Raw genomic sequence first — 26,718 nt, forward strand, 5'->3', positions numbered from 1 at the left:
CGGAAACTTGTAAAATGACATTTGTGTACGTGATACAAAAGTTTGAACGTGCTGTAGGTTTTCTGGGAATTAACCATACCGCTTAAACGTTTGCCACAGTGAAGCCGCTGCCAGATTTCCCACACTACCACGTGAAGGTTCGGGATTGATTGGAGCCGATGAATGGAATGATGAATGGAAGTGCAGAGTCCATAAGGAAGAGTTGAGTACTTAGCTTTGGCATCAGGCAGACAAGGAAGGGTTAAGTCTTACAGGTGCCAATCGCTAGCTTGCTGGCCCTCAGCAGGATACTTGACGACTCTGAGTCGGTTTCTTCTGCTGTAGGATGACATGTTATCTCCCAGAACGATTACTGGCCGTGGTCCCCCCACGTGAATCGAGAAGGCCGGGTATTTGGTCTGCATCCTGGTTGCACAGATGCTGGGGGAGAAGATGGCAGGAACGTCCCCTTATGGACACGATGGAGGGTTGAGAATGCATTTCTAGTGATCTGGTTTTGCTTTGCCTTGTGTCTAATTCTGCCAATCCCTAATCTTTAGGACTCACCTCAGCATCTCTTGAAGTCATCCTTTAGGAGATGTGGAAAATGTGTGTGAAAGGACAGAGCGCCAAGAGCAGAAACTTTAGGTGAAAGGGTAAGGGATACTCAGTCATCTGGCGGTCGCTTCCTGAATGCCTGCTGTGTGCTAGGAGGTGGGGTGCAGCGGTGAGCGCAACGGCCACAAACTCTTGCAGTCCAGCAGCTTGTATTCAGGTGTGGGAGACGGACCACAAGCATAGGAGCGTGTTGGACAGTGGAGATAATAGACCTGTAATATAAAGGAGGTGATGAGAGCTTGAGCGGGGGAGTGGCTCTCAGTATGAAATCAGGTCTTCAGGGAGGAGCTCCTTGGAAAGGTGATACTTGAATAGAGGCTCGAGAGAGATCAGGGAGCCAGTCATGTGGAAGTCTGGGAAAAGTGGGCAGTGGGAACAGATCTGGGAAGTCACTGAAAGGACTGACTTTTGCTGTGAGTGGGATGGAAGCCACTGGGGAGTTTGAGCTGCTAAGTGACGTGATCGGACTTGTGTTTTATAAGAATCTCTCAGGTTATTGTGTAGACACTAGACAGTAGAGGTGCCATGATGGCATCGGGGACTAGTTAGCAGGTTCCTGGGATAACTCAGGCTGGAGGTGATGGTGGAAAGTGGTCAGACTCTGTGTCAGGATTGGTTGGCCATCTGTGGTGAGTGAGAGGCTGAGAGGGGCCAAGGGCCGGCCCCAGAGTTTTGGGGCCGGCAACCGGAAGGGAGGAGTTGTCATTCACTGTTTGTGGAGGTAAAGATGGGAGGAGGAACAGGTTTGGGGGAGAGATCAGTTCAGATGTGGACAAGATGAGATTCCTATTAGGTGGCCTCGTGTAGAGGAGCCCCGTGGATGGCCAGTGGTCATTACTTAAATGCCCAGTGTGCACAAGTTGGTAAGTCGTGCAAGCTCTGGTTAAATGATTTAAATCTCTGGGAAGATGGTACTAGAATTCACATTTTCTAGATTAGGAAATAATACGGAAAGATCAATTTTCTTAAGGTCACAGATAGGAAACCTCGTTGTTCATATCTGTTCCACGTTATTGTACGAACTTTACTATGTTAGTTATAAAGTAGGCATTTAAGGGAAATTCCCATAATTGACATAACTGATCAAGCAGCAAAGTAATGCTTTTAGCTAACACACACACACACACACACACACACACACACACGAGCTCTCTCTCTCTCTCTCTCTTCTAGAGAAGTAGAGGTAGTATATTTGATGAGGTTTAAATGAAAGTTCGTTTTTGTTTTTTTTTGTTTTTACTTTTTGATGTGTTGAAAATTAGTATCTCATGTAGTCTTTAACTTTGAACATACGTTACAATTTTTTTTTAAGGAGTGGCTATGGATATAATTAATTTTTAGAAACATTCTTCTATTTAAAAAATTCCTTCTTTTAAAAACAGTTTACTTCATGGTAATTTATATTCTTGTCAGTTATCTAAAGGGGAAGACACATTTACACAATCTTAAGTGTATTCCTTTTTTATAGTAGAATGTTTAGTGTTTATTTTTTGAAATAGAAATACAGGGAATGAAAACCTTTGACCTTTGACATTCCTATTCTAGGTATGATGGTGAACTGTACAATGCAATGCAAAAATAGAAATTGAAATCTATCAAAAATCCCTATTCCATTATTAAAAGGTTTATATATATTTGTAATTTTCATTTAAAAAAAACAATGGAATGTGATTTTGTGAGTGCCTACAACATTTAAGCTTTTTGGTGGTCTAATGAGTTAAACAGTAAGGAGCAGATTGATAATAGTTTTCTTAAAGTAATAAGAGGAAGTGCATATCTTTAAAGGTCATATATAGTTATTTTGTGGACTCTGACTGTGTTTGGTTTCCATGACCTGGGATTTTTACAAATTAGAGTTTCTGATCTCGCCTCTGTGTAATAGCAAACTCTTTCTGATTACACAGGAAGTCCTGCATGTGGCGGGAGTGGAAATGCAGTTAACGGCTGCGGTGTCGTTCCGGACCATTCTACAGGAAGAATCAGTGTCAATTCATACATATGCCCACTCCTTCCTCCAAGTCATTCTGCTACATCTGGAGCACAGGGATGCAGGTCAGCAGCCTGGCTTGTTAGTTCTGTGCTTACTGCTTCCTGGAGGTGGCCGTAAGGCCTTTGGGATCTCGTTAGCCTGATGAGCATAAGTGAATGAGGCTATCCTGCCCAAGATTTGACCATGAGTATGACTAAAAATAGCCATGGCTGTTTCCTTACAAACCCCGCAAAGTTTAGGATCCTAGAAAGCTGAAGACGCATTAATTTATCTTACGATCTGTAGTTACCTCTTAGAATTTTTGAATTTTACAATATTTATGTTTGTGTTATTATTGTACAGCAAAAATGACACATTTTGGCTGAAGGGTATTCCCTCCCCCATATTATTTTTAAAGATATAAATGTTCTCTAGATGTTGGCTAAAGCAAAAAAGAAAATAGAGGAACTTCTTAAAATAGCAATAAAAATAATTATACCCCGTTTTATGAAATAGTGCTGTCACTTGATGGCTGAGTTAAAACTAATTTGTGAGACTTTTTTTTTTTCTTTTTCCTTGTGTCAATCAGGTGTCAGCAATGCATGGTTGGAAACTCTTCTCTCTGTAATAGAAGTATTGCCCAAAGAAACCCTAAAACATGAGGTAATGCAACACACACACACACACACACACACACACACATATTTTGGTAAGTGCTATTAAGTAAGTCACTCCAGGGGTTTCGTTTTTGTTTTTACTGAAAAGTGGTATTTAAAAAAAAGAATAAGGTCATTTCCCACTCTGAAAGCAACACATGTTCATTATAGAAAGTATGAGCAGCACAGAAAATAATAGGAAGAAAAATCGTGGTTCTGTACTTAGCCAAAATCTGAAAAATCATTTCAGATTTTTCCCTGTATATGTTTTTTGTTTGCCATATTCATAATCATGTTGAATTTATATGTGATTGTTTTTCACTTAGGATTATTTTCCTATGTGTGTTAAACTCATTTGGTAGTAGCTACAAAATATTTTACTTGTTAAACATTTAAACCTGTTTTCAGTATTTTATTAATACAATGAGGCATTAGTAAACATCTCTGTAGAGCTTTTTCTGTTTTTCAGATAATTGTCTTTAAAAAAATTTTTTTTTATGTTTATTTTTGAGAGAGAGAGCACGAGCAGGGGAGGGGCAGAGAGGGGGGCACAGAATCCAAAGCAGGCCCCAGGTTCCGAGCTGTCAGCACAGAGCCCAACGCAGGGCTCAAATTCACGAGCTGTGAGATCGTGACCTGAGCCGAAGTAGGACACTTAGCCGACTGAGCCACCCAGGCGCCCCTCAGATAATTTTCTTAACTGTAGCTTCCAAAAAAGTGGAATTACTGGGTCAGAGGGCATTCAGATTCTTAAGGCTCTTACTGCAATATGTGAAAATGCCTGTGTCTGGACTGTTCTCACCAATAGCATTCCAGTGTAATTTGATGAGCCAAAAAATGGGATTATATTTTAATTTTAATTTTTTTTTTTTTGATTATTACGCTGTTAAATATTTTCCCATATGTTTATATCAGTTCTATTCTTTTGGAATTGTCTGGTCATATCATTTGATCACTATTTATATGTACTATTTTTCAAGGTTTCCAATCCTTTGTTATGTTTGCTGCAAATATTGTTACTAGTTTGTTTGCTTTTTAATTTGTAACATTATTTAATATGCTCTCATCTAAAAGTTCTAGTAAATTAAAATGGGAGAATAAGAAAGTTAGAAAGGAAATTTATTCTGTAATGAAATGATTTTTCACTCTTTGAACATCGTCCGTAGATTCTTTTCAAATATGTCCTGGTTGAAAAAAGTAGCTCTCCGTTGAGGAAATGTCCTCTGTGTATTTCATGAAGCGTTTTCGTCCTTCCTTTGCCCTCGTACAATTTGCGGTCCTATCTCAGTGCCAAAACACTAGCTCGAAAATGGGAAGATTTACCCGTTATGAGGATGTTTGTATACTTAGTGCCAAACATCTCGGTGATTAACAGATATTTAAATGTTGAACGTCATGTTGACATTTGTTGCTTCTATTTTTTGAAGAGTGCTATGTAGTAGAATGCAGTTTTTACTCCCGAATGCCATATATTATTTTATGTGATGTTTACGATTTTAAGCTTGCAGTTTATTTTGTTTCAGGTCTTTGAGTTTTAAATTATATGTATCATTATGCATTCAGCATTTCTGGCTTCTTTGTGGAGAGGAAAAAAACCAGTTGACCTTTTTATTAGAGTCATAGAGTTTCAGAACTTGGAGGGACCTTAGGGTGACAGTTTAATTTCCATTTTAAGTAGATGAGAAATCTTGGGATGAGAAATAAGAAACAGCAAGATTACTTGGACAGATTAAGAGCAGAGGCCAGAATCAGGATCTGATCTTCATAGTTCTTTATAATGTGTCATGCTGTTGAGTTTTTGGGTGCCCGGCGTGTACACAATACAATATCACACTTGGGTTATTGCAGATGTCAGAATTACTTAATAGAATCTATTTGAAGCTATAATGTTTTGTATCCCTTTAGGGTAAATATAAAAATTAATCTGTATGGAACAAAAATTTCAGGCTGTCTGGTAATTTGCTTATTTTTCTTTTGAAGATGTGCATTTCAGTAATTACACTTTATGTGTACACAGATCATTACAGAATTCATCATAAGCTTTAATTCAGGTTTTGTGTACCTGCTTGTTGTTTTTTTTTTAATTTTTATTTTAACGTTTTTATTTATTTTTGAAAGAGAGAGACAGAGCATGAGCGGATGAGGGGCAGAGAGAGAGGGAGACAACAGAATCTGAAGCAGGCTCCAGGCTCTGAGCTGTCAGTACAGAGCCCGGTGCAGGGTTCCAACCCACAAACCATGAGATCATGACCTGAGCCGAGGTCCGACGCTTGACTGACTAAGCCACCCAGGCACCCCTCCCCGCCCCCCCCCCCCCCGGCCCCCGGCCTGGTTGTTTTTTAATTATGTAATTTATCATCATCTTCCCTTTAGTAACGCAGAAGGTCAACAAGGTGATTCAGGTTATGAGACACCTCAAATTATAACTCAGGTTTCTTAAAACCACTTAGGATCTTAAAATATTCCTTGAGGAAAATAGCTGACATTAGTGGCAAGAATATATAAAACTTTGTGAATTTGTTCTCTAAATATTTTCTCTTTAGATTTTGAACCCACTTGTTTCCAAGGCACAACTTTCCCAAACTGTCCAGTCTCGTTTAGTTAGTTGTAAAATTTTAGGAAAAATGACCAACAAATTTGATGCCCATACGTGAGTATTTGTATATAATTTTTTTTGTCTACTTTATTCAATTAAATTCGATTTAAAATGTATGATGGTCGTGTGATTTACTATTATATTAGGCTTACATTATGTTATTCCATACTACATACAAGTTTAGCTGTTTTAACTCTGTAGAATTCTTATAGTCTACTTAGTCTACTATTCAGATGCATTTCTTCTGATCTCATGGCTCTTCAAATCAACACGGTTAACTTTTTATATTTCTCATCTTAGCCTTCTCTGTCACACACTGAGTGTAGTTTTGAGCATAAAATGGTATTATTCTATAGACGTCAAAAACTGTCTGACCGTACATAAAGATAAGACTTTCTGATTTCTTCCATTATTGTTATAAATTCATTATTTTGGATAATTTATCTTATTTTGAGGCTTTATGGGGAATGTTTATAGTGTATATGCTCCTCTCTGCCCAGATGATAAATAACCAAGTGGAAAGAATGGAATGTCATATTAATTATGGCACAGAATAAAATATAAAGTTGAAGAGTATTTTGGTAGATAGTTGCTAGATATTCCACTTGCCTGTGTAACCTTTTATCCTTAATTTAAGATGTTTAATTGTGAATCCAAAATTAGCCATTATTTTACAAAGATCCAATCATGTATATGATTTGCAAGTAACAGGAGATAACCTCCAAAGTTTAATGACATGTGAAAATCCACTCTAGACTATAAAGCTTTGTATTAAAATATATTTGTTATTAGGGTAAGCTAAGATTTTGATGATAACTGTTTGAAAATTTTAGTCTAAAATACCCACTTGCACGTTCCTTTCTTTGCCTTCTAAGCATTAAAAGAGAGATACTTCCTCTGGTAAAATCACTCTGTCAAGATGTGGAATATGAAGTTCGATCTTGTATGTGTCGGCAATTAGAGAACATAGCTCAGGGCATTGGGTGAGTATCATTTCAATTCCTTGTGTCATATTCTTATTTCCGGATAGTCAGACATGCATATGTTGTGCCTGTGTGTTCCATGAAAGCATGCTTGTTGAAGGGCTAAAATTTATGTGAGTTTTAAAAATGATTGCAACAACAAGTACCTCCTGATGTGTCTGGATTAAAAGAGATTAGATTAAAGTGAAGTTGCTTAGCATTTACTTCATGTTAATTTCTTTCTTTCTCACCTTCACTGGCTTTAGTTAGCATCCAGATACCTAGATCCGAGAAGGGAAAATGTCCCAATATAAACCACGCTTGGACTATTGCAGTAGCATTCCTTTGGGCGAGCGACATATTATTGGGTCCTCTCAGATGGGCTTACTCAGTGGAAGTCTTTGTTTCCTGTATACCTTGGCATTTCCACTGTCTTTTCTTGCCTTTTGGTTGTGTGAGGTTCAGGAAGGAGATGCCTAGGGCTGATAGTCTCCTCTTCACCCATAAAAACTGATCTCATGTTAAGGTATGATATTAAAGGAAGTTTTATCTCAGAACCATCACGGGAAATAGTTTTTTTTTTTTTTTTTTAAAGGATCCTAAATTGATAGAAAAAACATTGAGACCTCTTATTTTTTAGTAGAAGTTGTACTGTTTTCACCTGGTTCTTTGTTTCACAAGCAAGGACAATCAGGTTGTTGCCATTTGTATAGTTCTTAACAACAACAAAAAAATGGGGGCCAGTATTTAAGGCTTTTGGATGACTTCAGAATGTCATACAGATTCAGGTCCTGTGTCCTGTCCACCTTGCTGAATCAGAGGATTTAAGTGTTGTGTTAGAAGCTTAACAATGTAACAGTAATCCTTTCTCTAATTTTGATTTCAGAACTAGCTTCTTTCTGATAGATCTTCTTAGGCTAGGCTGACTCTGGATCATTGTGGACCATAAATAATTCAGTCTTGCCCAGTTCTGTGCAAGCCTTAATCACGATCAGAACCTATCTTTTTGTATTCCATGTTTTGTCATCTGACATTTTGCCACTGTTAAAAACAGGCTGGTCAGATGTGTTCAAATTTGCCTTCTGAAAATTAATATAGAATTATTGCTTAAGGATTAATTTACAAAAGCAAAGCTAGAATCTACCTACCTTGTTAACTTAGAATTCACTCAAAAAATTAATTTGCCTGATTAAATTCATTTAATTTTGAATTCTCATGTACTATTAGAATGTAATCATAGGATTTTCATGGTATCATGGCTAAAAACTACTATGATCTGATTCATATTTTTTATTCTCTCTTTGATCAATATATAAAACTAAAGAGATGTATACAGTTTTTTTCTTTTGGCATTGGAAATTAGGACTTTTGTTAAGCTCTGATAACCACCAACAGGAATTTTCTACACACAAGGCTAGGAGAAGCCCTGAGATGAGTGAAAGGAGGTGGGAAGAGATATTTCCGAGACTGCTGCTGATTTAAGAGAGAGGCTGCCCACTACTCTGCTGGGAGTTGTGGTCTAAGGCACTTGGGAATAGGAAGTACTGGGAATAGGGCCCAAGAACAGTACAGACTTGGGTTTGTAGTTTTGTATTTGTTGTGGCTGGCAGGGGAGCAATTACTGACCACTTTAGTTTAATCAGAAATGAGCACCAGAAATTGTTCTTCATTTAATAAGATGATCAGGAAGAAAAATTAAGAGATTCTTGTCCAGCTGGCATATCCATAAGAACTGAAGTCTGCATAACACTAGAAAACTAACTATGGATTGTGCACTAGCTTGGGATCAAAGAGGACAGTTCTTAGAATAATCAGATGAATAGTGAATAGTATAACGAAGAGGTCGTGCACATGTGTTTGCAGGAAAACAACCGTATGGAATAGACCTCTCTTTATACAGGGATGACTAAAGAGAAGAAAGAAACAAATGTGGAATCTACAAAAAGATTCTTCAGTGTTGGAGGGAAGAACATACAGTGCTCAGATAGGAAATAAAGAATATACTTTTGTAAATGAATTAAAATTTTTTTAACGTTTATTCATTTTTGAGAGACAGAGAGTGAGTGGGGAAGGGGCAGAGAGCGAGGGAGGCACAGAATCCGAAACGGGCTCCAGCACAGAGCCCGACGTGGGGCTTGAACTCACAAACTGCAAGATCATGACCTGAGCCGAAGTCAGTCGCTTAACCGACTGAGCCACCCAGGTGCCCTGGAAGAATATACTTTTGAAGAAATTGATCAAATCTCTGGTGACATGACAAGTAAGATAACCTGAAAATTCCCCCATTATTAACGTATGACAAAATTTCAACATCCATTCATGATAAAAACTCTCAGGAAGCTAGGGGTGAAGGGGACTTCCTCAATCTGATACAGGCATGTATGAGAAACCTACAGCTAACGTCATAATTAATGGTAGATATTGAATGCTTTTTCCTTAAGGTAAGAACAGGTCGAGGATAGTTTTTATCACTTCTGTTCAACACTGTATGGGATGTCCTAGCTATTGAAATAAGGCAAGAAAACAAAAATCTTAAAGGTCTAAAGATCTGAAAGGAAAAAGTAAAATGATTTCTTTTTTTTTTTTTTTAATTTTTTTTTTAACGTTTATTTATTTTTGAGACCGAGAGAGACAGAGCATGAATGGGAGAGGGGCAGAGAGAGAGGGAGACACGAATCAGAAGCAGGCTCCAGGCTCCGAGCCATCAGCCCAGAGCCCGATGCGGGGCTCGAACTCACAGACCGCGAGATCGTGACCTGAGCCGAAGTCGGACGCCCAACTGACTGAGCCACCCAGGCGCCCCAAATGATTTCTACTTGTAGATGACAGAACGGTTTACATAGAAAAATCCTCAGTAATTTACAATGATTTCTACTTGTAGATGACATCACTGTTTACATAGAAAATCCTCAGTAATTTACAAAACAACTATTAGAACTAATTAATGGATTTAAAGATGTTTCAGGATACATACAAAAATAGATACGGATAAGTGGAACAGAAGAGAGTACAGAAATAGACACACATATATATGTGGCCAATTGACTTTCAACAGAATGCCAAAGCAGTTCAAGGAGGAAAATCTCTTCAAAACACAGTACTGGGATAACTGGATATTCATGAGAGAAAAAAAAATGAACATTAATTCTTATCTCACACTGTACGTAAAGAACTAATTTGAAACTTATCACATTCCTGAATATTATCAAATCAACAACCTTCCAATCTCCCATGATATAATACTGCTAGTTGGCATTTACTTCAGAGCTAAACATCTTTAATATGGCCTAGCCATTTCACTTTTAATTATTTACCCAAGAGAAGTGAAAATATATCCATAACAAGAGCTGTGTTAGATACACATGCTTATAGTAGCTTTATTTGTAACACCCAAACTGGAACAATCCAGATGTCTACTGATCGACGAAAGGAAAAATAAAATACGGTATGTCCATACAGTGGAGTACTATTTAGCAAGAAAAAGGAATGTCATGCTGTTACATGCATTATAACAGCATGGGTATGTCTCAGAATCAGTATGTTAAGGGAAGCGAGCCAGATACAAAAGGAGTATATACGGTATGATAAATACAAACTACAGTGACAAAAAGCAGATCCATGATTGCTTTTGTCAGAGGCAGATTGTAGAATTCAGATATAATGGGACTGATGATTGGTTCTTGTCGTCTGCCCATGAGTTTTGTCTTCTGTCAGATTGGAAGGGCGTTGATGTAGGGGAGGGCTGAGCAACTTTATCTTCTTAACAAAGAGATGGAGATGATTGGGTCCCCAGTATTTCTTTCAGCCTAGGCTCCTTAAAAAGGCCGGTGGAAAAGGCACAAACAGATGAGAAGTTTCCTTGAGTTGCTGTTGCTGACCTGGCCAACCGTGGAACTCAGGATCGTCCTTCATCGGTACTTAGTTTGATCAGGCTGCTACCATCAGGTGGCACCAAATCATGGCCAGCACCTGGGTAGATTTGGATCACACAGCGAGACCCCAGAATTCCAGGTTGGCTATCTGGGCAAGCTTGCTTATTTCATTCATCGTGCTATCCCTCACCCTGTATTTTACATACCCTGCCTTCTGATGTCATGGAAGGGTTAGGTTATAATTATTAGCATGTTGGCTGATAAGACTGGACTCCTACACAAATAATAGAATCAGGCCGTCCCCAGATTTTTGTTCCGAATCCTTATATGCCAAAGGCATTTTTAGTACAAAGGATAATGACCTACAGTTCTGCCCTAGCCAGAGTGGAGTTTGCATATGAAGTCAAGAAAAGGATATTCTCATAAATATACCAGCACAGGCAGTGTATAGCCCACATCTGCTTCTTGAAGAAGCCCTAATCCAGCTTGTTTAGAGAAACTAATGAGAGAGTATTTGCATCTTACATGTGTGGGTCTGCCACGATGCCTTATTTTTACTTTTATAATGTGACAGACAGGCAAAGAAAACAAGTAATATACTTCATAAAGAAGAAATGTAAGTGTCCAATAAATGTACTCAATCTCATTTAGTTGTCGAGAGATCTATGCATTTAATGAATATGCATTGAGCACCTACCATAAGCTATGGATTACATATGGATGATGTAATAATGAAAAAGATACAGTCCTGTCGTCCAGGTGCTTGGAGTTTGACCAGAGATGCAGTCAAGTAGACAGACAGTTACTGAATAATATGTGATATTTACAAAACAATAGTGAAATGCTCCTTTTACCAATGAAATCAGAAAAGTTAATGATAAATCTTTAGTGCTAGCAAAGACACAGGAAATATCTTCGTGTCCTACTGGGAGAAGCATAAACCTAGAATCTTTTTGAATTCTATTATATACACAGAATTTTTGCTGATATTTTACCTGTATTATTCCATTTTTAGAGATAAGTATAAAGAATCAGTGTATATCAAAATTTATGAATAACACTAGTATACACTTAGATAATATTTACCATGTGTGAGACACTCTTCTAAGCACTTGTGTGAGCTTAATACCCTCACAATCATCTGTTGGATGGATAGTAATTGTTCCTGTTTTACAGATGAGGAAGCTGAAGCCCAAAGAGGATGTATATAATAACATCAACAGGATAGAAGCCTGGAGGCCGTACATTATCAGAAACTTTCAAAGTTTCTTTAAGTAGAAGGTTATAGGTTATCTATTTTTATATAGCTCTTATGTTTTTTAAAATTTTGATAACATATAAAAGCGATCTTTTAATACATAGTGCCATAGTGTTTAGTGGCTTTAACGTAGTTGAAAATGAGAAATCCCCGTTGGTGTTGGTAGGTTGAAACTGACATGTCCTTATTGCCACTGATGATACACAGATTTGATTTTTTCACTTTGCCTTTTCAGCATTAAGAAATCATTGTGCAGCTATTAAAGACCTTTTGATTCTGATTGTTTTTATCTTTAATACCCAGATATAATTAAGTTGGGTTTGCATCAGTATACCACTCTTGGGGGGAAAAATCATTTGAAAGATTGAATGGAAGTAACTTTTGCCTGTAAATAGGGATGAGATCTTTAGCTTAAACTACCGTCTTTCATTCTTAATAAACTCAAGGTTTTTAACAGCATGCAAATATGTTCTGAATTGATATAAAACATATTAGTTTCATGGGTACAACATGAGTCAGTATACATTGCAAAACGATTATCGGAGTAAGTCTGGCTACCCCTGTCCCCTTAGGCAGTTACAGAATTTTTTTCTCTTATGACTTTTAAGATTTACTCTCTTAGCAACTTTCAAATATACAGTACGGTATTGTTAACTATAGTCACTATGCTGTACAGCACATCCCCATGGCTTATTTATTTAATAACTGGAAGTTTGTGCTTTTGACCACCTTCCCCCCTTTCATAGATTAATTTCTTAGAAACAGTTTTTGGCTCTCTGATCGCGCAAGTCCTTAGAGCCGGTACTCTCCAATAAGGTAGCCGCTAGCCATGTTTGGCTATTTAAATTCAGTAAAATGAAGTTAAAACTTCAGTTCCTCAGTTATGCTGACCTTATTTTATTTATTAAAAAAAATCTTTTTTAATGTTATTTCTGAGACAGAGAGAGACAGAGCATGAGTGGGGGAGGGGCAGCGAGAGAGGGAGACACAGAATCCGAAGCAGGCTCCAGGCTCTGAGCTGTCAGCACAGAGCCCGACGCGGGGCTCGAACTTGCAAACCGTGAGATCATGACCTGAGCCAAAGTCGGACGCTGAACCGACTGAGCCACCCGGGCGCCCCTACTGACCTTATTTTACATGCTCAGTAGCCACGTGTGGCCACAATACAGTTTGTAAACATTTCCCTCATAGCAGAAAGTTCTGCTTGACAGCGTTGTCTTAGAGTCTTTGTGCTCTGCCCTAAATCTTTTCAGGTTTTCTGCAACTCTCAGTGACTTTCTCATTCTCTATCAAATTATAATTCATGCCATCTTCCATCACGTGTCTAGGAAGGACACATGATAATGCATCACATTATAAGTCTCCCTTATCAGCACGGGTCATTGTAGTAGCATCTCATTTTGGTGAATGAGCAGTGGCTGATTAAAGTATCTAATGAGAACCATTGGTGATTGTATTATAAATGTTGTATATGCCCTGAAAGCATGGGTATTGTGTTTCATTCTTTCAGAGAGAGCGTCTAGTGTCCTGTATCATTCTTCTATGTAGGAATTAGTTACTGTAATGTTGTATTTTAGGTGAATGAAAAAATAATGCAGCCCTTGAAATCTAGATAAAAAGATTTTGTTAAGGTATCTGTGGTCGCTACTGTTAGGTTTTTCTGGCTAGTCCAGATCATTTGCTGATGTTGCTTAAGATGGAAAACTTTTACAATATATAAAGTTTAATATAAACTTCTAGTCATTAAGATCTCTGCAGGTAATAATATTATCCTGGTGGAAGTAGAATTGATTTAAGTAATTAGACAATTACTGTTAATGTTTCTTATGTTTATATCATGCTTTCCAGCCAGATTGCAAGCTTCTGGAGAGCAGGAGCCAGATCTTTATGATTTTTCCTGTTCTCTGCAGTACCTGGCCCCGTGACTTTCACTTCATAAGTTCTTGCTATAATTCATTGAATTGATTTATTTTCTTCTATTGCTTCTTGTGCAGGACAGAACTTACAAAAAGCGTGGTGCTCCCTGAGCTAATAGAACTCTCCAGGGATGAAGGCAGCAGTGTGCGGCTTGCTGCTTTCGAAACTTTGGTTAATCTGCTTGACGTGTTTGACACAGGTAAATCTTCCCGCGGACACACCTTTGCTTCTGAAAGCAGTGTTTTCCCCTGTTTTGTAACTGATAGGGAGTGAAGAAAGATAAGGGATAGAATTCCTTATGTTGTTTTATGATGAACATTAAGCCTCCCTTCCTCTGTGTCTCTTTCTGGTTCTTTCTCTTGTGGCACCTTCTCTGTGGCTGCTTTTACCTTCCTGGCATCCTGTGTTACTGCATGTTCCATGCCTCTCTCTTTTCGCTCATCCATGTTTAACTGCCTTGTGTGGGGAGATAAGAATTGGTTTGGTAATTAGCCTTTAACTTGCTTAACTAATTGACTCTAGGAAAGATGTTGACTAAAGCAGTAATATTCCTTCCTTAATATTTTAATGCTAGAAATCTCATGGCCGTGGGGAGGAAAACTTTGGGATGAGGTGTTTGAGTGGGAATGGGTAAGGAGGTATTTCTTCGTGTTGTGCCAGTCAAATCACAAAGACATCACAGAGACAATTAGCTCCTCTGTGAGTATATGACTAGACTTTTGACAAATGCTGGAGATTAATTTATCAGTAAACATTAACCATTCTGATGTGGTAAAATTTGGAGGAGTAAATGTCAAGTACTTGGGTGCGAAACTCTATTGTGTAAATTATAGGATTATGTTTACTTGGATTAACAACATTTTACCCTGAACTAGGAGAGCCTCTTAAAGATTATTGCAGTGTGGCCAATAATTATGTATGATTGTTCCAGAATAATCATTCAGCCTATATGATGAGCCAGAGGAGTAAGAACTATAATACGTGAAAATAGATGAGTGAGTGAATCTCCTTGTCCTAATGATGGGGCACCCCTGGGCATTCAGTCTAGGAGCCTTGGCCCCCTCCTTGCTCTCTCCCCTCACTGTCCACACCCGGTTGTGAACAGATCTGGGCGTAACCTATGTTCACGGTTTTCCCTGCCATTCCTTCCCGCTCCAGTACCACTTGTCATTCCCTTAGCACGTGAAATTCGCTCACACCTCCAGCCTTTCTGCATATTCATTTTTCTCCCTGTTTTTTCTCCCTTCTGTTTTCCTCCTAACCAACTTCCTTCAGTGCTCATTGCAAATACAGTCTCCTCTCTGATTATCTCTGTAAATGTCTTATGCCTGGGGCACACCAACTGTGGTTTGCAGGCCAGATCCTGCTGCTGCCTGCTTATGTAAATAAAGTTTATTGGAACCTAGCCATGCCCACGTGGCTCTGTATTGTCTGCAGCTGATTTGGGGCCCTAGTGGCAGAGTCGTTACGACAGATAGACTGTGAAGCCTAGAACGTTTACAAAAATTGCAGACCCGTGCCTTATACCAACTATGAGAATAGCGATCACGTCGTCTTGTGATAGTTTTTGTGTTTGGCTTCTTTGCTGGTGTGAGTTTCTCAAGTTCAGACCGTTTATTACTCATCCCTCTACTTCTACTTAGGATAATGCGTGTTCTGTACGGAAAACAGTGAATGTCTAATAAATGTCATTTAGTTAAAATGGTAGATGTGGTCCTGAAACGTAATGATAGTAACAGTCATAATAATACCATTAAACCTGTTGCAGCATTTTGCTTAGTCTTGTCAGACCCTTAATAGCGATTCCTTTCTGACAGTTTAAGAGAATTATGGGAAATTCAGAGTATTTAGAATCAAGATGTAAATGTCGGTGGGATATATGAGAAATTTATAATCTAAGCAGACACACTTAAAATATGGATTAACTTCTTAAAAAAAAGGTTTTTTTTAATGTTTATTGTTGAGACAGAGACAGAGCGTGAGCAGGGGAGGGGCAGAGAGAGAGGGAGACACGGAATCCGAAGCCGGCTCCAGGCTCTGAGCTGTCAGCACAGAGCCTGATGCCGGGCTCGAACTCACAAACCGTGAGATCGTGACCTGAGCCGAAGTCGGATGCTCAGCCATCTGAGTCGCCCAGACGCCCCCACAATATCAGTGAACTTCTTAAGGAAGTGCCATATAAGTAAAAGTGGAGAAATTCAATAAACAGGACATATTATAAGCTAACAATTTCAGTCAGAAAAAGCTGCCCCCTGGCGTGAGTTACGCGCTAACACGTGAGACCTGCGGCCTGAGCCTGCTGGTCCTCCGTTCACGTCCGCGGTGTTGGGGTCCTGTAGTTATTCGGCCTCCAAGCCTCAGTCCTCAAAGCTCTTTAGCCTGTAAGCACTCTTGACATGTGGTCCCGGTGGCCGTCCACGAGTCCGAGCCCCTGAGCCTGGCGTGAAAAGGTTTTGCCGATCTCAGCCCTCTTCTTGCTACTTCTGCGACCAGGGCTTGCCGACGTGTTCCGTGGCCGTGTGGCCAACCCGGCGACTTTCCTTTCTGGAATCTGTATGTATGCATTTCTCCATGTGCAGCGTGGGCAACTAGATCTAAAGTCTGTTTTGTTTTGTTTTGTTTTCCAGATGACAGAAGTCAAACTATCCTTCCCTTAGTGAAATCATTTTGTGAAAAATCTTTCAAAGCGGACGAATCCATTCTTATTTCCTTATCTTTCCATTTAGGAAAACTATGCCATGGACTCTATGGTATGATATACCCTGAGAATTTCAAGATTGTGGATAATTTTTTCCCTTTGTCTTCTGCCTCAGCCACTTGACTGCAGCTCCTCAGTTGTGAAACCTATCCTTTAAGGGTGTAAAATCTTAAGAAGTCTTAGATTTTTGGTAGCATAATCTAGAGCACATTTAAGAATGACTTTTTCCCCTAACAGAACCTATTTGAAACAACAGTGACCGAAAGAAGTAGTCATGGCCCTTTAAATCTCTGAATATTTTATATTCATATAAAATATGGTATCGGTTGGCATATGATGTAGTTATATTAACTATTGGTGCATAGCAAGTATACACTTATTAACTATTTGTTGAGTAATTAATATATCATGTGAGCAGTTCAGCTTAGAATTTAGAATAATACTCATAACCTGGCATTTTGAACATATTACTCGGTTCTTAGCTTCCTATAATAATGTAATCATAAATTAAGTTATAGCCATCTGCTATACTAAAACATTTTTCAGCAGGTATATTATAGACTTTTAATTGGCCGTTGAAAATAAGGTTTGCAGTATATGATGAGTTCCTAGCTCTCTAAGATCATTTATTAATGTGGAACGAGTCTGTGGATCAGAAATATTTACTTTGCCGTCTTTTAGGTTGAGTTTTTTTTTTTTTTTTTTGGGACGACATCAAACTTTATTTATTTATTTTTTTTTTAAGTTTTTTTTTTAACGTTTATTTATTTTTGAGACAGAGAGAGACAGAGCATGAACAGGGGAGTGGCACAGAGAGAGGGAAACACAGAATCCGAAACAAGCTCCAGGCTCTGAGCGGTCAGCACAGAGCCCGATGCGGGGCTCGAACTCACGGACTGTGAGATCATGACCTGAGCGGAAGTCGGACGCCCAACCGACCGAGCCACCCAGGCGCCCCTAGGTTGAGTTTTTAAACTCTTTTCTCTGCAGATACACACACATGTCTTTTCTGCAGGCAATTTTAGAATATTTACCAGAAGTAAATTGCAGTAATGGTCCTTATATATTATTATTGTAGTGACTCGTCGGTGGTCTGTAGTGTGATATGTGCTGCAGACATTCAGTCGTCATTCCTGCATTGCATAGTTTATACTGTTAAAATTAAAGTGTTATTAAAATCAACATAAGGTGAAACAATAGACCCATTGAATTTCTCCATAAGAGGTACTCTTTCCTCACTGCTGCTTTTATTTATGGTCTTTAACGGTTTACTTGAGTATTTGGTTCCCGTTACGTAAGTGTTGTATTTTGCTTTTCTCTCTCTATTTTTGTTTTCAGTGAAAATGTTGAACAAAGGTTTTACATTTGTTTTAGGAATTCTTACTCCAGATCAACACTTGAGATTTTTGGAGTTTTATAAGAAACTGTGTACGCTGGGTTTGCAACAAGAAAACGGACACAATGAAAATCAGATTCCACCCCAAATCCTAGAGCAGGAGAAGAAGTATATTTCCGTACGGAAGAACTGTGCTTATAACTTTCCGGTAATAGATTATGTATTTGTACTGACAAAAGGTTTTGATGATAACTTTAAAATATCTGAATAGATAGCATTAAAAACCATGGCCATTTATGACCCTGCTGCTTAGCCTTACGTGTGGTGTAGACAGTAGGTCCTGAGTAATATTAGTATAACTTATATTTAACTTTGTGTGTAAAGTAGAGCCATCTGCATGCATTTGGATCTTCCAAATGTGATTTCCACCTGAATTATTATGTAGAGGACATGATTTCAATTGAAATGAAATGATTGTAATATTAGGTATTGATGCACGTTTTTCTCTCCTTCCCACTCATCTTCTCCCTTCCACCTCCACCAGGCCATGATTGTTTTTGTTGATCCTAAAAACTTCCACATGGAACTCTATTCTACATTCTTCTGCCTTTGTCATGACCCCGAAGTACCAGTCAGATACACTATTGCCATTTGCTTTTATGAAGTAAGTGTGAAGAAGTGTTAGCATTTGACGTTTGTTAATTCCACCTATGTATGCTAGATGAGTTTTGGATATTGTGTACGCTTCTGTTTATAAAGGTTTATTATATGATATGGGCTCCATATCACTTTCATATTTGAGTCCTAACTGTTATTTTAAAATTTCCATAATTCTCTCTTTAGTATGTTGACAGAAGTCATTTACATAAGCACATTATATTCATTTACCATTTATTGATCCATTCATTCAGCGTACCTCTATTAAGTGCCGACTTTAAGCCAGACATTGTGGTGTGAATACGGGTATCTTTGGTTTGGAAGTAAAACCAGGTTTTATATGCCTTACGATATTAACATTTAACTTTGCATCTAAACTCAAGAACTTGAGAGTAAACGGAAAATCGAGTGACAGGTTATTTATTGCTTTTCGTGCAAATGGATCACGTTTTATGAACATACCTGTTAGGTTCAGCTGTTATAACTCTCTTGAGTGGAAGAAGCAAAAGTGAATTTAAACATTTCCGATGGATGTAATTGACTTCTTAACCCTAGAGGTTGAAATCTGGATACGTGTCTTGGGTGATCCCAGGAAGCACGTGTATGCTTACATAGTGGCAGTAAGCACGTATAAACTGTAAGTTGTCAACTTCCAAATATAAATGTCTCTTTGTAAATGGCACAATAAAATATTTCCTGTCTTCACAAGAGGTATCTAAATATTCTTACTCTCAGTGAGAATATTTCAGCCCCTTCCTTGCACTGGGTTCCTACATCAGAGCATTGTTTGATTAGCTATAAGCACACGAGGAATCTGTAGCATCATGATTATGTTGCTTGAGACTCTTGATTGTTGGGTGATAGTATTCTTTTGAATAACACTTTTTCTGGGGTGACGAAATGTTCATTGTGCAAAATCTAGGAAATACTGTCTTTCAATGGTGTAACTAATTAAAATACTTCCAGTGTTGCACAGTATGTTTTGGAGGATGGGACGGGACAGAGGGCACTGGCCGGCTGAGTGAAATCTCTGTCTCCAGTGCGCCTTAAGTGAGCATTTATTTAGTTTTGGTTACCGTGCATGCTGGTAGTTATTAGATTAATGGTCCAGAGACGGTTTCATGAGGTTCGTGTCTGAGAACGCAATGTTTATGTAATGTTAGAGCTTTTACTTATTTTTATCTTTATCCCTTTAAAATTTCATCGTTATTTGTGTTTTGTAGTGGACATCACATGTTAGCGCCAGAGAGAGAAACATCTTGAAATGGGTACATAAAAATATTTCACTGGTAGGAGTGAGTCTGGCAGTTGTTGATCTAGCTATTTGCTGGGTGGCTAGTTGCCATGTTCCCTCAGTCATACCATGTAGGTAGGCTGTTCACGATACTCTATTCCAAAAATGAATTGTTAGTCTGGGTTTGTCCTTTTGAGCAGTGAAAATCCGCTGGTGAGTTTAAGTTTTCCTCACAGCGTTGCTGTTGAATTCTGATAATTACTTTCCTATATCCTAACTTTATTCTTGTTTTTCAGAAAAATAGTATTTTGAAAATATTCTGAACGAGTCAGAAACAACCCTGTAGAGCAGAGGTTTTTAAAATACTTCCCCCACCCCCTCCTGCCCATTGAAATCTTACCCAGAAGCCCAATACATAGAAAGAAAGAAAGAAAGAAAGAAAAGTAGAAACTGGTGGATTTATCATTGTGAGTTCTGTTTTTGTCTGGAGGAGGAAAAAAACCCAAACCTGTTCATAGGGGAGTTTAGCTTAGACCCTTCCAGCTCCTTTTGTGCTGATCAAAGTCTTTGATGGGAAAACTCTTTGATGTCTTGCTTGCTTGGGACTCCCCTCTGTCCCTGCGTCACACAGACCTTCCGTAGAACTTGCCCTCTTTAGGAGGTGCTGAGCCAGGGCGAATGCTCATGTGCCTGCACTATCCTGGGAGACCTCGTTGGCCGCTGTAAGACTTTAAAATATGAGCTGGAGGCATCCATGGGCTTATTGCTTATGATACGGAAATTATGACTCTGATAAATCCTTCCTACATTTGCTGCGCCCATGTGGGCACTTACTTGCCGATTCTCACGTGTCCACACTCCAGAGTGTCATAAAGGAGACTAAAAAGCTGGTTTTGTATGCAATTAATTTTTCTAGAAATCTAATTTTTATATGTATGTTGTAACCTAGTCTCATTTCAGAAGAAGTATCTAACAGGGATGTATTTTGTAAAATTATTATTATAACCTTTAGATGTCTAGTAGTTTTAAATCTGAGAGACTTTATCGCTGCATTTTAGGTCTCTAAACTTCTGAATTCTGGAGTATATTTAATACATAAAGAACTGATAACATTATTACAAGATGAATCACTGGAGGTAATATCTTCTTACTCCTTGGTTTTTACTTCTTTTATGTTAAGTCTGAATATTTCCATGCCCTTTCCCTGCCTCCTTCTTAAGAATTGCATGAATTCTTTTAGCTGGCAATCCCCAAAAGTGTTAAGACAACGTACCATTGTATCATAGACTGGAAATTGAGATCTTTAAAAACAATTACTAGGTTTTTAAAATACGTACATATATTTGCTTATTAAGGAAAATTTAGGAAATGCCAAAAAGTAGACCGACAAAAGAATACCTTTAGTTCCAGTCGCTGTTACTGTTTTGTTGTAGTTTAAAAATTTCCTACTTTCTTCTGTGAAGAGGTTTTTATTTTCCACAATCGGAATCGTACATTCAATGTTATCTCTTTTTCTCTCAGCATTGTTTGGGGAGTATACTTGTGGAAACTTTGCAGTACTTTATGTTGATGATGCATTCAGTATATCCTGTTCACTCAAATGAGTACGGGCTTGTCAAAGCTCAACTCCTCAATATTTAGTCGTTGCAGAGGGTGTTCTCTAACTTCAATTGCTTTTTAAAAGTCGAGAGGCAGGTTTTCAGCATGTTGGTTGTGTAGAAGTGGCTGTCTCCGATCTAGACTATTTGAACAGTATCGAGAGACAGATACAGAGATGGACGTATGAAACTAATCCAAGACTAGAAAAACAGTAATTGCCATAAAAGTAACCAATCTCTCTATTAAAAGGTACTAGATGCTCTCATAGATCATCTTCCAGAAATCCTTGAACTTATGTCTACCGGTGGAGAAAGCAGTGTTCAAGAAAATAAGGTAAACGTCCTGTATCAAAGAAGTTCCTGAATGTTATAAATACGATCTCACTCCGCAGAGTTGTTGTAGGGAACAAGGAGAGAACGTATGGAAAATATTTAAAGTAGTGTCTGCCCCATATTAACAAGTGCTTAGTAAATGTCTCTTGGAGCTTCAACAGCCTGAATTTCCTCTCCAATTCTTGTATTACCATGATTCTTACTGCCCTCGGAGGTTACGTTCACATTTTCAGTTTTTATTAGCATTAATTATTATTCCAAGAACAGCATCTGGTGAGGACAGGAGAGAAGGAATTTGGAAGGTCACAATTTTCCAACAGTGAAGTAGAACAAATTTTACTTTTGTCAGAGGGATTGTGAGTCCCATTCTCTATTTCAGAATTTCGTTTCCAGTAACTGTTCATTTTACTCATGGAATTTTTAAAACATACTGACTTGAATTTGCCAGATAACGGTCTCCCTGTGACAACCGAGAGCCTAAGTTGTGAAGTGAGCGAGAATGTCCCTCTCCCCAGTGTGTTGTAAGACTGAAGAATTCGCTGGAATGCTGTGGTGGATTTATTATCATCCATCCTCTGATGGGCTTTCTTTTTCAGTTGTCATCTCTGCCTGACTTGATTCCGGCACTCACAGCCGCCGAGCAGCGAGCTGCGGCCTCCTTAAAATGGAGAACTCATGAGAAGCTACTGCAGAAATATGCCTGTCTGCCACACATCATATCCAGTGATCAGATTTATTATCGTTTCTTGCAAAGAATGTTCACGATCGTGATGACAAATGTGAGCCCGGTACCTTTTATCTAATGCTTTTGAACTCTCACCTGATTTTGGGGTTACCAGATTCTTCACATTCTCAAAGTAGTACGACAAACTTCATTTATTCCATTTTGTCCTAGAAGGATGTTCTTTTGCCAGGTCTCTGAAGGGGGAACTTAAGTTTCTCTGTGCTTTTCCGCTCATGCTTGTTTTTGAGCATTGTCTGTATAGCTGGAATGAAGAATGAACAGGTGGTACCTTCACTTACCCTTTGTCCGTATGTCGCCAAGGAGAGTGTGAACAGACTCACTTCAAACTTGATGTAGCTCTTCTCAAGAGGCAGGTTGGCAGGAGACTGTGATCTTGACTGCTAAGTACCGTCTGCTCTGATAATATACCTTTTATGTGTCATGGCCTCAGAGCCTGCCTCAACTATGCCGTGTTGCCAAGGCATCTTGTAAGCCTCTCAATCTTAGAGGAGTTACTTTTTCTTTTAAAGTACCTCTGAAAGATGGCTATGCAACAGATAAAGCTTATATTCAAAACATGGTGGCCTATGATGGATAGCCTTAAAATTAGAGTCAAAAGCAGGAAAAAAAAGATTTGTACTCAAATCCCCCAGAGAGTAAGTTGTTGACCTTTGTTACAAAAATTTCCAGAGAGGTCTGCTGGACCCCCAGTTCACTGTACATTTAATATGATGTCTTTCTACCATTTTTGAAGTATAAGAAATTTCCATATAATGTATATGTTTTAGAAGCTGATAAAAAAAGTGCTTTATGTTCTCATTGTTCTCAATAAAAGGGAGATAATGAAATCTAATAGCCGTCTCAGAAACCCCAAATCCGTTTTAGCCTTAAAGATTAAAAAGAAAAATAACATGGTCGGTGTTAAAAAGAGACATTTCATGAGCTACCTCTTCTACAAGTTAATTTCATTCATCAAAGCAAAGCCTAGAAGATGAAGGTTATGTTATAGACGTAATAGTCTTAAGAAATGATTTTGGCAACAATGACTCCTTACCAGAGGACAACGTGTGAGTGTGCCACATAGGAAATTTCACATCAAATTGAGCAGAATTTATCAATTATTTTATTCAGAAATTACTTATTTGAGTGCCTGCTATGTGTCAGGCCCTGTTCCAAGAGTTAGGGATAAAGGAGTGAATAAGACAGAGTCTTGCTCTTAACAGAGCCTGCGTTCTACAGTGGTGGCGGCGAGGTGGATAATAAGACAGGCTGAGTAAATCTATTAACAGGGGCCGATGAGTGCTGTGAAGTTTGATCTTAATTGTTGACCTCAATCTGATTATTCAGTAGGCATGTTGTGTTTCCAAAGCCAAGAATACATAATTCTTCCATAGTTTTAGCTTCTCTTATCAGGAAGGAGAGACGAGTTGCAACAAAGAGTATGAACAAACTACTTGGAAGCCTGAGAGATTCGTTTTACTATTTTCTTTTACAAGACAGTAACTCCACACTTAAAAGGAGATACGTGATTATTATAGCACGTTTTCCATGATCAAAGAGGACACGTTATTCTGTGTCAGTATTCTCTGGAGAAAAGAAAGAATTTGTATTTTTAATTCCATACTAATGGTCATAGTATTCATTCCTTCAGCAAAATTAATTGAGAGCTTACTATGTGCCAAGCACTATTCTGGGTACCAAGATACAGCAGCAAACAAAAGAGATAAGGAACTTATTATCACGGAACCTTAGATTCTGTTGGAGACAGGCCGTAAACAAACATACGTATATAGTATGTCAGGGACGAAAGGTATAGTGAAGACCGGGAAAGCAGCGTAGAGGGCGAGGAACGTGACCGAGGGTAGTAGGATCTGTTGTGGAGAGAGCGGTCAGGAAAAAGTCCTCTCTGATCAAGTGTGCTTCATGCAGAGGCTTGAACAAAGTACTGGAGTTACTCTGGGGATGTCTGAAGGACAAGTGGTCCAGGCAAAGGGAATAGTGTGGTTGCGTGAGGACGGAAGCCATTGTAGAAAGCGGTAGAGACGTGAGGTAGAGGGGTGGCTGGGTCCACAGCACAGCACACTTTGAGGGCCATGATGTGGAATCTAGGTTGTATTCTCTGAAACGGGGGAAGTCTTTGGAAGGTTTTGAGCAATGACATAAGCTTTTTTTCCCCTACTTTTGTCGTGAAAAATATTTAAAGATCCAGAAAGGCAGCAGTGTGCGGTTTTATTCTACTTGAATTTCAAGGATCCCCACTGTAATAGTCTGAATCTTTAATATTTAAATATTATAGTATTGATACGTAAGCCAAGATGGTGTACGTGAATTTTATACTGGGCATAATAGATCTGGTTGAGAGATTTTTCTCTAATACATAGTTGGAACCCAAACCCAGTAAAGACAGATGATTGAATTCATTTAAAATTAATGAATTCTGCCCAGCGGTGTGACAAATTCAAAGGACAGAGGAGTATAGAACATTAGTAAGAGTTATGGACATGGTGTCCCTTTGATTCTAAGTTTCATCTGTGTGTGGACCAGGGATCTCAGTGATGACATTGAGTTCGAAGAGTCAGAAGCAAGCCAGAAGGATTGCAAAGTATATCTGATCATGGGATCTCTAAATTTATATTTTAGAAGTGGCACATTTTTGATGATGTACCTGACACAGGGTATGTTCTTGCAAGCATTTGCTGAATAAATGAGTGACAAGGTCCAGGGAATGGCTAAGAGAATGGGTGGCCGAGAGGTATTTGGGGAGAATGTCACTTAAGATGAAGTGGCAAAGAAATGAGAGTCATCCTGTAAAGCAGATTTGGATGATTTGGAAACTGTGCCAAACAGAATTAACTTTGTAATATGATACATTAGTTGATATGCCTGAGTGGTATTGACATTAAATTATGAGGGCACTTCCACAGTGATTTGAGAGGTGGACCACACTGTTCTTACTTTTTTTTTTTTTTTTTTTAATTTTATTTTTGAGAGAGAGACAGAGTACGAGGGGGCAGGGGCAGAGAGAGAGGGAGACACAGAATCCAAAGCAGGCTCCAGGCTCCGAGCTGTGAGCACAGCGCCCGATGCGGGGCTTGAACCCATGAACCGCAAGATCATGACCTGAGCTGAAGGCGGATGCTTAACCGACTGAGCCACCCAGGCGCCCCAACACTGCTCTTACTTTTAGCCGCAATTGAAAATTGATTTGTGGAGCCAAAGTGTATTATTATATTGGTTTAATTGTCTTTCTTATTTCTTTAAGAATGTCTTACCTGTCCAAAAGGCAGCTTCACGAACGCTATGCATTTTTCTACGTTATAATCGTAAACAAGAACAGAGACATGAGGTCATTCAAAAATTAATTGAACGTAAGTAATCATTGCCTCTCATTTTGAAAAACGGAAAGTAAGCAACGTGGCCTTAGTTAGTTCTGACTTACTGCATGTATCATTTTGCCATGAATAGTTAGGCTGATGTTGGTAAGTATCTGGAGTGTGTTTCTATTTGAGTTTTCTAGGTTAATTTTTGGGGGTTGTTTTAGAAATCTTTAAGATAGGATTATTCTGTGATGAACAAAAGTAATAATTACTCTAGGTCTTTTTTAGTGAGTTTCTACACTTGAAAAATTAAAATAATGTTTCTTTATGGTGAAAGTCCAGTTTCTACCCTGATGAAATAGCATTTGGAACTAAAATACGAGTTGAGTCTCCATGAATGTAGCATTTTATGTTTTTATATTAAATATTAGCAGAATGCGAGGATTTTTTTTAGTTCCCTTGAATAGAGTTGATGCATACATGACTATGAATCTGGTAAGCCTATGTGGTTCATAATGTTTTAAAAAACGAAATCAGTTAACAAATGCAAGTTTTTTTTTAATTTGCTAAGGGCTAAATTGAGACAGAAACCTTTAGTTAATGTGTTAATTCTAGAAAGAGTGTCACATACTTGTATATACTTAGTGAATTTTTAATTATTGTATACTTGTTTTGACCATAGTGTCTTAATGCTTTTATTGAACTCTGTTATCCAGCGTAGGTAGTAGGTAATGGGATTTTCTGGTTATTGGACTTCACCATTTTAAGTTGGATCACCATTTTTCAAAAAATTAAGAGTGTATCAAATTCCATTTAAGAAAAATTATGCTCCATATACTTTAAACTTTCTCTTTTTGACTCTGTTTTAATTTAATTTTCATTTTTCAGGGGTACGACCTCACATTTAGAATCAGTTTTATTTTGAAAGGAGATTCCACTTGGCTTTAAATATTAAGAATTTTGCTTTTGAACATTTGTGGAATAAGGGAGAAAA

General features: G+C 38.4%; 1 protein-coding gene across 5 annotated transcripts in view; it reads left to right on the forward strand.

Annotated features, from left to right (window-relative positions):
• The window catches only part of PPP4R4 (protein phosphatase 4 regulatory subunit 4), a 102,249-nt gene that overhangs the window by 51,864 nt on the left and 23,667 nt on the right, over positions 1-26,718 (forward strand). For all 5 annotated transcript variants that reach the window (XM_019462159.2, XM_019462160.2, XM_019462158.2 and 2 more), the window contains 12 exons: positions 2,502-2,649; positions 3,156-3,229; positions 5,766-5,872; positions 6,694-6,801; positions 13,905-14,026; positions 16,455-16,577; positions 17,900-18,069; positions 18,406-18,525; positions 20,811-20,888; positions 21,601-21,684; positions 22,280-22,462; positions 25,670-25,775. In XM_019462159.2, the coding sequence (XP_019317704.1) occupies positions 2,502-2,649; positions 3,156-3,229; positions 5,766-5,872; positions 6,694-6,801; positions 13,905-14,026; positions 16,455-16,577; positions 17,900-18,069; positions 18,406-18,525; positions 20,811-20,888; positions 21,601-21,684; positions 22,280-22,462; positions 25,670-25,775 (1,423 nt within the window). The remainder of the gene's footprint in view (positions 1-2,501; positions 2,650-3,155; positions 3,230-5,765; positions 5,873-6,693; positions 6,802-13,904; positions 14,027-16,454; positions 16,578-17,899; positions 18,070-18,405; positions 18,526-20,810; positions 20,889-21,600; positions 21,685-22,279; positions 22,463-25,669; positions 25,776-26,718) is intronic.

Source organism: Panthera pardus, unplaced genomic scaffold (genome assembly GCF_024362965.1).
Source record: "Panthera pardus isolate Hobbes unplaced genomic scaffold, ASM2436296v1 HiC_scaffold_24, whole genome shotgun sequence".
In the NCBI taxonomy this organism is placed as follows: domain Eukaryota; kingdom Metazoa; phylum Chordata; class Mammalia; order Carnivora; family Felidae; genus Panthera; species Panthera pardus.